The 14,833-nt window shown below is 48.4% G+C and overlaps 1 protein-coding gene across 1 annotated transcript in view; it reads left to right on the plus strand.

Moving 5' to 3' along the window:
* The first annotated feature begins 7,730 nt into the window (after window positions 1–7,730).
* The window catches only part of MXI1 (MAX interactor 1, dimerization protein), an 84,113-nt gene continuing 77,010 nt past the window's right edge, over window positions 7,731–14,833 (plus strand). Inside the window, exon 1 of the mRNA XM_054581486.1 lies at window positions 7,731–8,243. Coding sequence (XP_054437461.1) covers window positions 7,982–8,243 — 262 coding nt within the window. The 5' untranslated portion in view covers window positions 7,731–7,981. The remainder of the gene's footprint in view (window positions 8,244–14,833) is intronic.

Genomic DNA, 14,833 nt, shown 5'->3' on the forward strand with positions numbered 1-14,833 from the left:
CCCAGCAGCAAACCTGTATGTTTTCTGAGAGTCTTCTGTGTCACTGTGCCTGGCCTTTTACTCAGCAGCAGCGCTAATTGTGTGAAGGGGAGGACAAATCGGGAGAGGTAAAACGGGGGGGCCAGTGGGAGACTGGTGATGTCTGATAAGTAACACTGAGCCTGTTCCCTGCGTTGGTCTTGGTTCCTAGTAATTGAACAATGTCTATTGCACACAAGTTGCACGGGGCACTTTTTAGGTACTCAGGAGACAGCACGGAAACTCTGGAACAACCACAGCCTGAAAAGGGGGAATCCACACTTCCCTTACTGGAGAAATTTTCAGCCTACGATCTAGCAAGGATTTGGAACAAACACCCTTGTTACACACAGACACCCCGTTAGCCAGACAGTATAAGTTTACACCCAATGCATGTGTGGCTGAACAGAACCAAATGAAGGTAAGTGAGCTGTAAACAAGAGGAGGGAACAGTTTGCTCTGCGAGCCTAGGACCAGGGACCACCCCAGCTCTGTTACTTGCCAGCTATGCCATCTGGGGTAAGGCACTTATTTTTCCTCAACCTTCATTTCTTCATCTGTAAAATGGAGGGTGATAATAATGCCTCACGGAACGATTATGAGGATGAAACAAATTGGGCTTGAAAAACAAAGCCTGGAATATTATAAGTATTTTATAAGGACAATCTGGGACCACATTACACATATGGATAATGCGCTCAAAAGTGTTCATGTCCAAAGGATATAAAACTAAAATTAACAAGATGAGAAGACATTTCCTTGAGCATTTGTTCAGCCAGAGATTTGATAGAACCCAGGTCTTCCACAACTTTGAAACGTGGACAGGAAATGAAGAACTTCCCAATTCCAGCTTCTGTGTCTGGGATTTTTTATACTCAATTCTACTTTAACAATGACACAATTAAGAATCAAAAGTCTAAGGCAGATTCTTGAAACTGTATGCCAACAAGTTATTCTCATGTGCCTGCCTGTCTGGGATGGGTGTTTTTAGGGTGTAGTTACATGAAAATAGCCTCTGATTACGTTTCTGACTTTTTCAGGTAGGTTATAATTTCAGACAGTTGTTTTGACGTGACTCCTTGGCAGGCCACACATGTCTGTGAGATCATTGGAACTGTGTCAATTAGAATGACATAAAGTTATTAAAAATTTAACTATTCTGATACATTATGCGGTATGCCTTACTACTGTGAAAACATGCAAAGGTTCAGTTGAATGTGAGCAAAATTAATTTCTAATATAAGCAAGAAGAGGGAAAGGGAAATATGAAGGCAAACCCTTCCTCACTCTCCTTCATGACTATTTCTGTGATGCAGTAACAATCCCTCTGGATGAATCCCTATTACTCTATCTCCAACTTGGAGTTTAATTTCATTGCCTGAAAGACGCAGGAGTAAAGGAGACTGTCTTTGAGTGCATATATGTGCCCATATACATATCTGCATGTATACGACTAGTCCTATGTCTACATGTATACCTGGGTAAGAAATAAGTCCCAAGAGAATGGGGGTTTGGCTCTTTGCTTACTGCTGCCTATACCTAGGTATCCCTATACCTGGAAGAAGCCTAACACATGTAAGATTCTGTCTTCTGATAAAATGAATTAATCTGTATGTTGAGTATGTGATTATGCATGTTATCCCTGATAAATGTACCCACTTCAGTGCTCAGCAGCCTTTTCACCCATGAGAAGGGAGCTCCGGGTCAGGAAAGGGAGAGGGCCACTCACAGGGCTCGGGCGGGAGAACTGGATACAGAAAAAGAGAACACAGGCTTCAAGGGAGGAGAAGATGGGGGGCGGGGGGCGTTGTCCAAGTGTCCAGCTTCTCCAAGGTCAGGAACTAACCTGTAGATTTTGCATACCCCCCAATGTGGAGGCTGCCTTCAAGATTATTGATTCAGTGGTTCATAGACTGGGGTCCTGGGCCCCCAGGCCTCCTTGAAGACATTATCTCTTCCATCATTTTGTTTTGTTTTCCAGAAAAGAACAAATGGGAAGCAGGCTTTTCCGAGAGGTAAGGCAAATTGGGTGACTTAAAATAATGCCAGTTTCTTTGCTTTCAGCTGGAGTTTTACCAGCACACTGTGGTCGTGCTTGTTCTCCCTTGTTAATCCAAAGCCTCAAAGGGCAACTGTATCCCAGTCTGTGATTAATGAACATGGGCAAAATGAGTAAATGATGGTTTTTGGAATGGGGAAGAGGTAGACTGTGCCAATGGAATGCTCCTTTCATAGATGAAGACCCTGATGCTGAAGATGACGAGGTTATTTCTCAAAATGAAACAGCAGAATAGTGGAAGACACGGCCCAAAACTCTGGGCTTCCAATTCTCACTCCCATCACTTTGTCATTGTTTTTGTTTTCCCTGAAAATCTTCCAGGACTCTCCGAGCCTAATACTATCCTGACGTGTGTACAACACTTTACAGTTTCCAAAGTTCCTTTATATGTACATACCCCTTTGCCAAGGGAAACCCATTTTGATGAGAATGCTGAGGCTCTGAGAGGTTAAGCGACTTACACAAGTTCATCCAGCTAACAACCGGGGGAAGGTTCTTTGCCACCTTCAGATACCTTTCCTTTCCGTCACCTGATACTTAACATTTCATCACTAAAACTTTATTCTTTTAGCTTTGGCCACATGGCTCAGTTGGTTGGAGTGTGGGTTTGTGCACCAAAAGGTTGTCAGTTTGATTCCTGGCCAGGGCAATTGCGTAGGTTGTGGGTTTGATACTGGTTGGTGTGCGTACGGCAGCTGATTGATGTTTCTCTTTCACAGCAATTTCTCTCTCTCTCTCTTCCCCCCTTTCCTCTCTCTCTCTCTAAAAGTCAATAGAAACATGTCCTCAGGTGAGAACGGAAAACAATTCTTTTAGCTTAAGGCATTGGCTACCTTTTCATGCCAAACACCTCTGGGAATGATCGTATTTAAGCTCATGTCATTCACTGGTACCTTAATGCACATGAATTTAGAATCTTTGATGAATTCCCTTTAAAAATATATGGGGATATTATAGAAAGTAGGGGCCTGAAGGATCCATCTAGAACACTCCCCAGTGTGAGAAGATATTAAACAAAATTAGCTGTGTATGAATCCTACCTTGACCTCAGATCACTGCCTTTATTGCCTGGTGATTTTTGAAAATTCCCCATTAGAAACATCTTATTACAGAGGAGACCCATCATGTCACCAGATCTGTTGAGCAGTAAGGACAGAGGAAAGGGCGGCTGAGCCTCTGTACTTTTTGGGAAGTGAACTTCAATCATCTGGCTCAATGGGTTTCTGGCTTCTCCACGGAGACAAACAACATCTTGATATTTAAACTTTAATGTGAGTGACTCAGAAATAGTTTTGTAGATAGTGTCAAATGCCACTTTTTGCCATGCTGCAGCCAGGAAGCCAGGTCCAGCACCAAGATTCCAGCCAGGCAGGAAAGGGCATTCATGCCTACGACCCTCATGGCCTCAGCCCGTTTTGTGCCATGCACGTGCTGTGCCAAGTGCCAGGGGCTGGGAACGCCAGGGGAAGCGAGGCGTGCTTCCTGTCCTTGATGAGCTCATAGTCTAATGAACCCAGTAAGTACTGGGTGTTGTATAGAAGAGGCCCAGGAGTTGGCCGACACAGGAAGGGCCTGCCAACCTCAGAGGTCCAGGAGGAGGGAGGGCAGAGTCCAGAAGAGCAGAGATAATGCCTCAGGAGCAGGTGACACCCAGGCGAGCTCCAACATAGGGTGGAGGCTATTTATCCTCTGCCCATGTCTACACCCGCTGATGACTGTGTGGGTGGGGGTGGGAGCCTGGGGCGTGGTTGAAGGAGGCCTGGTCAGCACTTTTAAGGCTGTGCCAGGAGCCACTAGGGTAGGCAGAGTCCCACAGTTCTCCTTGTTCCTGCCATGCTGCTTATGTCTTATAGCCCCTGACTCTCAAGTCCTGGGCTTACCTTAAAGCCACTTCTCCCTTCTAACAGATGAGGACAAGATGAAGACTCCCAAGGAGATAAAGAGCCCTGAGCTAGCTCCTTAGCTTGCTGCTGGATGATCCCCTTCCAAAGAGAAAGGTGCCCAGGAAAAACTTGGCTGGGAAAGTTCTGGAGATTAGGACTCAAGTGACAATGCAGAGGACAGAAGGTCTTTCTCTCTCTCTTTTTAATCCTTACTTGAAGATATAATTGTTGATTTTAGAGTGAGAGGAACAGAGAGAGAGAGAAAAACATCGATGTGAGAAACATCAATCAATAGCCTCCCATGTGCGCCCCGACCGAGAATCGAACCCACACTTTTGGTGCACAGGCAGATGCTCCAACGAACTGAGCCACCCCTCCAGGGCCAGAAGATTTCTTAATGGTATTTACCAAGCCTGAGTACAAAGACCACAGGTCAAAGAGCAGGAAAGAACCCGAATTGGCCATGCTGGCAAGTTCCAAAGAAAAACTAGACATTGGAGGGACAGATTTAGGCAAAAAGGACTAGGAAGGGGAGAACAGGCAAGGAGGAAAAGCAGAACTAAGGAGCCCAGGGGAGCCAGAATGGTCCAGGATGGGAAGGCATCGCATGCGATTGCAGGATGGGGATGTCTGGGGGCAACTCTCCTAGCGCCATCTCAGTAATTAACCGGCCTCTGTGCACCTGAAGACACAATTACAGACAAAACAATTCCTTTGATGTGAGAGTATATAGAATGTCTGGGGGAAAGAGGGGCAAATAAAAGAGAGGGAGTGATGTTGCTTTAATATGCAAACAAGGCTGATGGAAAAAAATATTACCAAATAGGCAAATAGGCCAAACAAAGAAAATGAAGGTTGGGAAGATAAGATTCATGCTGAGCAGACACCCAAGATGCCTTGGGTCCTTAGGAGCATTGTGGCTGGCCGTGCTGGACACTGCACAAAGTCAGGGCTTTCCTTTCAAAGAGTTCACATGTTCTTATCAGGCTGGCTGCCTGCCCTCTCTTCCCCTACCTGTTCTCTGCAAAAATTCTCAACCAGTTCATAAAGAGGCCTAGTTATTTATGGAGTCAAAGCCCTGGAGAAAGTGAGGTGCAAAGGGTTTGAATGGCTTCTCCTGGGAAGCAAAGCAAATCAGGAATGGAGCTGAGCTTGTAACCCAGCATCCTGGATGCCTGTCCCATGATATAACCCCTGAACCACCACTCTTTCTGTTGAGGCCAACTTTATTGGAGAAATCTGTTAATTGGGGTAGTGGGGAGGAGGGGGGAGAGCAATATGATGCTAACATGATTTAACACTTGATGGGCTCTGAAAAATAAAAAAGGCGCTTTGAGCTTTAGCTTGGCACATTCATCGTTCCACATACATGTTACCGAAATGAATGTATGCAACTAAACTATATGTGAGACTCTGGGGCACAATAGCACAGACTTTGTGAAACAAAAAAGGCATTTCTCCTGCCTCCACTGTGTCTCTTGTGGTGCCATTGTCTGATGCTAAGAACTCACATAATAACAAAAAACAATGCCCCTATGATGGGGGGAAAACTTGCTTTGGCACCAGCAGTGGTGTTTTCCATGGGAATGATGGTGGGGGCTGTGGCCGACTGTGGGAATAGTGCAAATCAGCACTTTTTTGTAGATTTTCTTCAAGCCATTGTTTATTTTGGCTTTAGTCAGATCCATGGCCCAGCTTGAAGATTCCCACTGGGCTTTCTGAAACTCACAGACCTATGAGAGATAAAATAAGGATAAATAAAAAATTACAAAACAGCCTACTCATGTGTGGGGTGTGCCTATCTTGGGGGGGTGGCGTGTATACATATGTCTTGGTCACAGGACTGTATACATGTATCTTGGCCCAGGCTTCCACCTGGGAATTAGAGAGACCAAGGTTTTGGGGTCTAGGCTTCCATGGTTCATTGTCTCACTATCATCTTTCATTTGGGGCCAGAGAGATCATGGCTGTTTCCCACAAGCCCCAGTTTTGGCAAAATGGTATTGGATAAAACTTGTTCGAAACTGTACCTTCCTAAAACCCTTAGTCATTTATAGACTTTTAAACATGAATACTTTGAGTTGTAGTTATGATAGTAACAAAAAAAGTCAGTAATTGTTGTGATAATGGAAGGTGATCTTTTATCTCACAGCTCTTAGGTGTACATTGGCTTCAAAATGCCAATCACGGATTGTTCCTGTTATTCCAGCAGCATGTTATTTGTATAGAATAAGCCCTCACCTAAGTTGTCAATAGGTTCTGTGACTTTAAACAAAATGACATATAACAAAACCAAAATTTTCATTGGCTAATTGATATAAACAAGAGTTAAGTTACTACAGCATCTTACTAACATTATAACAAAATGACGTTATTTGAGAGCCTGCTGTATTCTAAAAGTACAAAAGTCTTTTTTGAAGGCTCTCTGAGGGTGTACAAAGTTATTTGTAAATGTTCTACAAAGAAATTCACTTTCTGTCCTTTTTTCAAAAAATTTTTTCCATTTCCAGTGAGTTTTCCTGACAAATACGTGTGAAGCTGCCTCTGAACAGGGTGGCTGAGTGGCAGAACTGTAGGGGGCAGCATTCCTGTGTTTTCTATGAAAATGGTTCCTCTGGAGGAAAACTCCAGGTGGCCTTGCAAGGTGACAATATTTAGATGAGCTTGTTGCAGAGATGTTTTCCAAATAAGTGCAGAAGAGTCTTATTTCTTTAACATATTTTCTCTTGGATGTAAGTAGGGGACTCAGGCTCCTGTCTGGATCTGGATTGGAAGAAAAATATCTTACTATGGGCCAGGCAGTGTGCTCAGAGCAGATATAATTTAATCAGGACAAGACTCTTATTGGAGGGTTTCACAGGTAGGGAAACTTAGGCCACAGAGACTAGGGGACTTGCCCAAGCTCACACAGTCTGTATGCAGCAGGGGAGGGTGGGACTTGAATCCTCCTAAGGTATTTCCCAGAGGCCTTCAAATATCCTCCACTCCCACAGCACTTCCCAGGCCAGGAAAGCATCCAGGGTTCCTGCAGAACTGGGTGATAGCAACAGCAGTGAAAACAATGTCACCTGGGGTAGGATCTTCAGAGCCAAAAGGTGGAATTCAGCTAGGGTGGGGTGGTTCAGGGTGGCCACTTCTGCCTCTCTGTCAAATAAAAGGGGGCCAGGTGTGATAGCAACCTAGTGTGAGCTTTGCACAGCTGGACCAAGGCTGGGAAGAGGAGTGTGGAGAGAGATGCTTACATCTCCTCCCCTTCCTGGAAAAATAACTTTGCATTTGAAGGGAGAAAGAAAGAGGGAGTAAATCTGTAACCCGGATTTGTTCCCCTGGGGATTTCATTTGGCCCTTTGAAGGCACAAGGCCTTGCCTCTGTGAGAGTGTGTGTGTGTGTGTGTGTGGTGTGTTGTGTTGTTGGGAGGGAACTTCACATTACACGTGATTTTTTAAATTGGACTTTTATTTAAAATAAATAAATGTTATGGCTGCTAGCATTTATTGGGGACCTATTATGTGCCAAGCATTGTGCTGGACTCTACGAGGTAATATTTTTATGTGAAGGAAAAATAGCTTAGTAGTTTGTTTTCCTGCAGATACAATAAGAGACATCAAGTGTTTTTTGCATTCCGGTTAAAATACAGTGCTCTACACTGCGATAAGATTTGGGGAGAGGCGGGGAAGGGTGCGGGGACCGGCAGGGGGCGGTCCCTGCCCCGCTCGTCTCCACCTTTTATTTTGACTCGTCGAATGGCAACAGGCTCGCACTAGGACCCAGAAGCCAGAGCGCCTCCGTCTGTCCTGTAGGTTCATTCAATCTCCCATACACTCAGACCCACTGCGAGACCGACACACACTCACTCACACTCAGGCACGCAACTGCACTCAGTGAGTCTCGGGAAGTCAGGTCGCCTCTCGGCCTCCGCGCCTCCTCCGTTCCAGCCAGCCGGGTCTCCTCTGGGGCCCGAAGCTCGGCCGGGCCGCGCAGCCCTAGAAGAAGACGAGCTCGGCGGACCCCGGTCCCTCCATGGGCAAACGCGGGCGACCGCGCAAGGAGGCGCGCTGCGAGGGCGCAGGGCTGGCCCCCACCGCGCCCCCGGCCGTGGCTGCTCCTCAGCCCCCTGCCCAGCCTGAGGAGCCCGCGGGGGCCAAGCTCAGGTGCCCCTTCTCGGACATTTTCAACACCAGCGAGAACTCGATGGAGAAGCACATCAACACTTTTCTGCAGAACGTGCAGATTCTGCTCGAGGCCGCCAGCTACCTGGAGCAGATCGAGAAAGAAAACAAAAGTAAGTTTGGTTCCTCCGCTCCTCCTCGGCGCCCGGCTCTTTCTTCCTCGCCCACTTGGGCGACCCCTGTCGCCTGCTCGGCCCGCGTCCCCCTTCCCCCAACACACATCCAGCACTCGGCAGTAAAGCCGATGACACGGGAGAAAGGACACGCACGCACAAAGCTGCTAAAGATGTAACAAAGACGAGCGGGGGCGGGGGGAAAGGGGGGGGTCTGTCCGTGCGTCTGTCTGTTCGTTTCCCGGAGGCTGGGAGGATCGCCCAGCGGAGGAGCCAGGGGAGTGTTGTTGTTTTCTGACAACTGAGCCGAGAGCTCATCTCTTCGAGGTCGCCTTTCTTCCTTTTTTTTTTTTTTTTTTTTTTTTTTCCGGAGCCTTCTCAGGCAGACAAGTGTTGTTTTTCTGTCGCTCGTTCCTGGGTGGGGTGGGGAGGATTAGAAGCCGAAAGTTGGAAACCGTATGCAGTGCTCGGCGGTTTCAGAAAGAAAACACAAGACACACACGACAACAATAACAACAGCCACCAAAAGCCCTTCACTGCGTGGGCTCGGGCTGGCTCGGCTCTGCTTATCCCTTCTGTTTACTTCGCTTTTTCCTCCTCTCGCAGCAGGGCTGGGCTCAGGCAGTCACGTCCTCCGATACTGCGCCCCAGCTCCTCTGTTGCCCTGGGGTGCCACAGCTCCCCCCCCCCCCCCACCCGCAAAAGAAACAGGCCGGCTGGGCCAAGCAGCGCCAGCAGGTCGCCCCGGACCCGCCGTCCTACGGGGAAACTTGGCGAGGAGGACGCAGCGAGAAGGAAACTTTGGGATCTTGCAGGAAACAATAGTTGGGGAAGAAGGTGTGGGCTGTTGTGTGCGGTTTCTTTATTTTCCGGGAGACGGCTCCCGAGCGAGCGGCGTAGTGCTAGGAAGGCAAACGCCTTTCTGGTCGATTTCTCCGTCCACTCTTAACCCCCTCCCCGACTCAGGTGGAGAGCGATGCGGTGGGGGGCGGGGGTTGGGAGCCCCACCCCGGCCTGGCCTCCTTTTTCGTATTTGTTTGTTTCATTTTTGCCCCTGCCAGCCGGCTCCCCCAGCCCTCCCCCGGCAGTTGACTCTGCGTCCTAACGGGGGCACGCGTGTGCGGTGTCTTCAGCACGGTCCTCACACATAATAGCTGCGAGAAGGGGGAAGGGGCCGGGACAGACAGAACGACAGGCTAGAGAAAACCCGTCTGTTTAATCTGTCCGAACAAGTAGAAAGATCAATGAGAAGAGATGGGAGGAAAAAAAAATGGTCCGATTGCAACGTGTCAGGTCTTGTGATCCCCCCTCAACACAACAACAACCCTCAAACACAAAAACACCTTAGCAGACAGACACCCCAGTTCTCCCGGGATAAAGTAAGCGTGTTTTGGTAACGCAGCTGTGCAGAAGCCGTAAGGAAAAAAGCAAGGATTTGTGTTGGGAGGTCGGTGGTGCGTTCTTTTCTTTCTCTTCTCTCGTATTCTCGGAGTGCTTGCCTGGGTTTCGAGAAAGGCGCATCGCCGGCTGTATGGCCGAATCGGATTGTGATTATTTTGGGGGGGGGGGCATGTCGATTGTGCATTCGTTCTGAGGGTAGTTTCTGAAAAGCCAGAGCCTGTGGGGATCTGGGTGAAGACGTGGTTTTGTTTGGTGTTTGCTTTTGTTGGAGGGGGGGAGGGGTGCAATTTCTTTAGCGGAGGAGGGGGGCGGCCCGGGTCCCCGGTTCTCTGGAGTCTGTCCCGTAGTGCCGGTTGCTGCTGGGGGTGCACCCTAAGAGGGCACCTTGGAAGTGTGTGGCAAACCTGGTTTGACCCCCTCCCCCAGCGAGGTGTACTAAGGAGGTTGCTGGAGCTTCCACCGCGTCCAGTCACCCATTCTCACCAGCAGACAATCGGAGACTTTCGCCAACCACCCCGCCCCCCCCCAACCCACCCCGGCCTCCCTGGCCGCCGCCGCCTCCTTGTTTACCCCGTGCCGGGGCTCCGGCGTGGCCACCAGTCACGTAAGCAGAGGGCCGGGCGCGCCGGGCCCGGCTACCCTGTACGGGGCGGGACAAAGCAGCAGAACGGGGCTCCCAAGGCTGAGAAAGCCTAGGGGCTTCCTCCCGGTCCCTCTCCCGAGGCGTCCGCTAGCCCTCGAGAGGGGCTCGGAACAGCAACGCTCCAAAGTCAACTCCGAGTACGTAATCAGTCCTTCGGCCTCGCTGCACACCGCCCCCCTTCCCCCACCCCCAACCGGCTCCCCGCGGGAGTATTTTTAGCTCTCTTGCATCTTTTTGCTGCCGCTGTTTGGCTCTGCATGACGTGATGTCAACGGCCCCCAGATTTCCCCGAGAGCGTGGGACGCAGCGCCGTGCCCGCCTCGGCTACGGGGATCCTGCTCCAGGCAGGCCTTCTCCCACCTCCCAAACAGCTCACTGAGTCGAGGGCGACCTCCAGCAAACTACGGGCGACCTTTTGCTGGGCTCTCTATTCTCCCCCTTGCAAACTGGAGCGACCCACGGTGGCCACTTTATCCACTCCACCCCTGCCTCCCCCCACCCCCAGTCTGGGTACGGAAAACGGCGGGCCCTACATCTGCCTTGTTTTATTGGGGGCGCTTCTTCGCGCTGGCGGCGCTCGCCGTTGTTTTCCGCCCGCTGCACACAATGCCCGCGCGTCACGGCGCTCCGCGTGTGCACAGCAATAACGCGAGTCGGGGGGCGGGTCGTGCGTGCTCCCGGCTCGGGCACTGCGGGTCGCTCCGCGCGCGCGGGGCTTGTTTTGCTTCTGAGCCCGGCTTTCCGAAAAGCTTACATCATTCAGTTGTTGGGAGGAGGGATGGGGATCTGGGCGTTCCGATAGGATTCCAGCATTTCCAGGTCCCTATTTTTTGGGAGGAAGTAGGGACCCTGGCTTTTTAATTATTTTTATGATAGGAGGGCTCAAGTTTTGTCTGTTGGGCAAGTTTTGGGTTTTTTATTTTAGGTCACTACTGCAAAGGGCATTGCTGGCCGGTTCAGGTGCACAACCTCTCCGCCTTCATTTCAGCCAGTTCCCCTGTAATCACTTGATCTTAGTTTCTCCGCCTCCTCCTCCCCCTCCCCGCTGGAGACACATGGTTTCCACATGGAGACAAACTTCTTTCCTCCGACTGGACTTGACCTAGCTGCGTCGTTCAGCCAATCGACAGCTGCACCTTCCTATGACGTCACGCGTTGCTGAGCCCAGAGACAGGGGGTGGGGCCAGGAGACGAGCCAGGAAATCTCTGGGAGCTGTAGTGCGGCCAGCTGGTACAATTCCTTCTTAAAGGGACGCTCTTCTCCCCGGAGATGGCTGTTGAGTTTCTGTTCGAGTCTCCATTTCGGGTTCTGTAAGGCCTTCTCGAAATGCAGCGATAGACCTTGGTCATGAGTTCACATGTTTCGTTTTTATTGTTGTGTGCAAAGTACTTAACTTGGCAAGAGCTTGCCTTATTTTCTTTTCCATTGTCCCCCGAACTGCTTTTCATTGACTAGTTGAGCTTTCCTTACTAGGAGCGCTCACCAAATTGTGGCCACAGTGCTGAATTATTCCTAGGAGACATGGTGAGTTTTCTTTGGGGGGAGGGGGTCCAAATTAAATCACCTAGTATTCATTGCTCTGTGCAAAGCAAGGATTCCCTAGGCTACGTAGGTATATTCTCCTGAAGTTCCAACTGATGTCAGTCCTTAAGAATCTCAAAGTCCTCCAGAAACATTAATCATGGAGACTGTGACCCTGTGTTCACAAGCTCGGAATGTACATATAAATAACCTCTAGCATCATCACCTGTATCAGTTTGGGGTCCAGTGGAGGGGTGGCAATTTAGGATTGACTGATAAACAAATATTTGCTTCCTGTTTTGGAAAAGGTTAAAACTGAGAGAGAAAAAAGATTCATAAAAGGGTATTGTACATAAAAGCTGTTAGGAGGTAAGTGGAAACTACTGTAACAAGTAAAAGTCTAGAGGAACAGAAATGGGCTTCTCAGTGTCTGGGGAAGATGACTTTAGGGACACTGCTTAAGATAGAGAAAAATGACTAAATGGGAGTAGAGGGCATGGGTTGCTCTCTGTAATGGATTACCCGGCTTTGAGGGCAAGGTACTTTCCTAGGGGCACAAACTGGCTAAGGAGCAGCCTTTCCTCCTAATGGAGGAAGCTGCTGCTGTGTGTTTTCTGTCCAGCAGGTCCACCAGCAAGCAGGTTCACAGTCTTGCCTCTGTACACAACTCAGACTTTTCCCTCTGTCTAGAATGCCCTCGTTCTCTTATTTCCTTGGGGTTAGGTGCATCTCACCCACTTTTCAAGACCTAGATCAGTTCCCACCCCCTGCAAGGAAGCCTCGTCTATTTCTTAATTTGGGGTAGTTGAGAAAATGGAAACTTTATAGTCACCAGAGTAGGAAACAAATCCCTCCTTCCCTGCTTACTGGCTGTGTGACCTTAGGCAGAGGTTACCTAACCTCTCTGAAGTTCCATTTTTTTCCTGAAAAATAAGGATAACAATAGTACCGTCATTGCTGAATGACTAAATGAGACAATCCCTTTAAACATTTAAAGTACCTGGAATATAATAGTTGCTCAATAAACAGTCACTTCTCTGAGCTTTGATAATCAGTACCATGCAATTCTTCACTAGCTTTCTGTGATTAGCATCATAAGGGAAAAGATCACCTACAGTTTTTCAGTATCTGTCACTGTTGCATATAGCATACTGCTGGGCACACAGTAGATACTTAATATACATTCTTTGATTGGTTGGATTTGTCATTTATTGCCTATGGCACAACAATCAGGTTTGAAGGCCAGGAGGCACGTGACAGACTTTCTGAAGACTTGGAGAAGAGTTGGAAATGCTTCTCTCTTTCAAGGAAGGAGGATGTCTCTCATAATCTACAGAGAATGCCCTTGGGCTATAAAGACCAGCACTGGCAAGGAGATGGTAGGTAAGGCCTGGAGAGCTTAAGAAAGTGCATATTGAGATCAGTTGTGACTCTGAAAATGAACCAATTACAGGCATAGACAGCAGGGAACTGGGGCGACTTATGCTGAATTTGAGGGCTTTGATGGCAACTAATGTTCAAGCAGGTCACATTTCTATATGGCGGGTGTCTTATGATTCATTCATTTCACAGATATACATTGAGCACCTACTATGTGCAATTGCTTTTTTTCTGCAAACTCTCTGGATTGATTTATGCTGAGGGTGGAGCAGAATATTTGTTTTTGGTGGAGTTGTATAAAAAAAATTCTTAAATGAGTCTCCTATTTCCTCTGCGTCCTAAATTATGTTCCCTGGATTCAACTTTTTTTTTTTTTCTATTTTTAAATGTGATCTCTGCCCACTGGTTAAGTGCCAAAAGTAGACTCTAAAGGATATTGTTATGGCTTTTGCAGTCTCAGAGCTCCCAGCGACTAGGTATCCTGCAGAGGGGACCCAGGGAAAGGGAGTAGGGCCTTAGGAAGTAGAAGTTGAATTGAGACATTCCTGGTTTGTGGGGAAAGGATGCTTCATCAGCAACAAGGCAAAACAACTGCTGCTTACCTACCTTCCCTGTCTGACCACAACACTGTCCCACTGATACAGCCAGAAATGGGGATTTTCATCTGAAGATGGCTGAGCAAAAGTCTGGAGGTAAGAATGAAGGAAACGAAGAGGGTGCCAGCATGCAGCAGCAGCAACTAACTTCACTGCTTAGTATCAATACTGACTACCATTTGTAAGCATTTGACTATATATCAAGTGTGAGGCTAAATGTGCATTATCTTCTCCAATCTTTACAACAACCCCTTGACACAAACTGTTTTATTACACCAATTTACAGAGGAGCTGGGATGCTGGCTAACTACCAAAGTTCGTAACTAACATGGTTAGTAAGTGGCAGAGCTGAGTTTGGAACCCAGGCCTCTTGATTCCAGAATGAGCCTGAGGCCTTATCCACTTATGCAGGTATGAATTTTACAGCCAAGGAATGAAGTCCAGAAGGTGAAATGACTTGCCCAAGGTCACTCAGCAACCTGGAAGAGAGCCGGCATTTGAAACACCCTGTTGATTATCAAGGTCTTCCTGCACACACCCTGCTTAAAAAAGGTTGAGAAGTGAGGCTGGAGTCAGAATAGCCAACCAGAGAGGATTTCTTGGAGTTGTTCAATTCTCCTGGCCCAAACTTGAGTTTATGTTCCTAGGAAACACCCCCCCCCCCCCCCTGCACCCCCCCCCCCCCCCCCCCCGCCTCATGCTGTCTTTCCCAAGTCTGTCCTCTGGACATATTAGAGGACTTGGGGCTGTTGCTATGGTGCTGGAGCCAACAGCAGGTTCATCAAAAGCTGGGTCTTTTGCCTTTAAAAAAAGCCTGGCCCTGCAGAAAGGAATTGGCCACAAAGATTTGCATCAGCCTTTGTGGCTTGCTCTGTTTTAGATCCCCCTGCCTCTCCATCCCACCCCCTCCTCCCTACCACCACCACTTTCTATAAATACAGTTAGATAAATATTGATTTAAACCGGGTTTCTGGAGGAGGAGCACATGGTTGCCCTGGCCCAGTCTTGGATACCACCAGTACGCCAGGCCTGACACACCTCACCTCTG

This window comes from Pteronotus mesoamericanus, unplaced genomic scaffold (assembly GCF_021234165.1).
Source record: "Pteronotus mesoamericanus isolate MK-2021 breed Mesoamerican mustached bat unplaced genomic scaffold, CSHL_Meso_final contig_657, whole genome shotgun sequence".
NCBI lineage: Eukaryota > Metazoa > Chordata > Mammalia > Chiroptera > Mormoopidae > Pteronotus > Pteronotus mesoamericanus.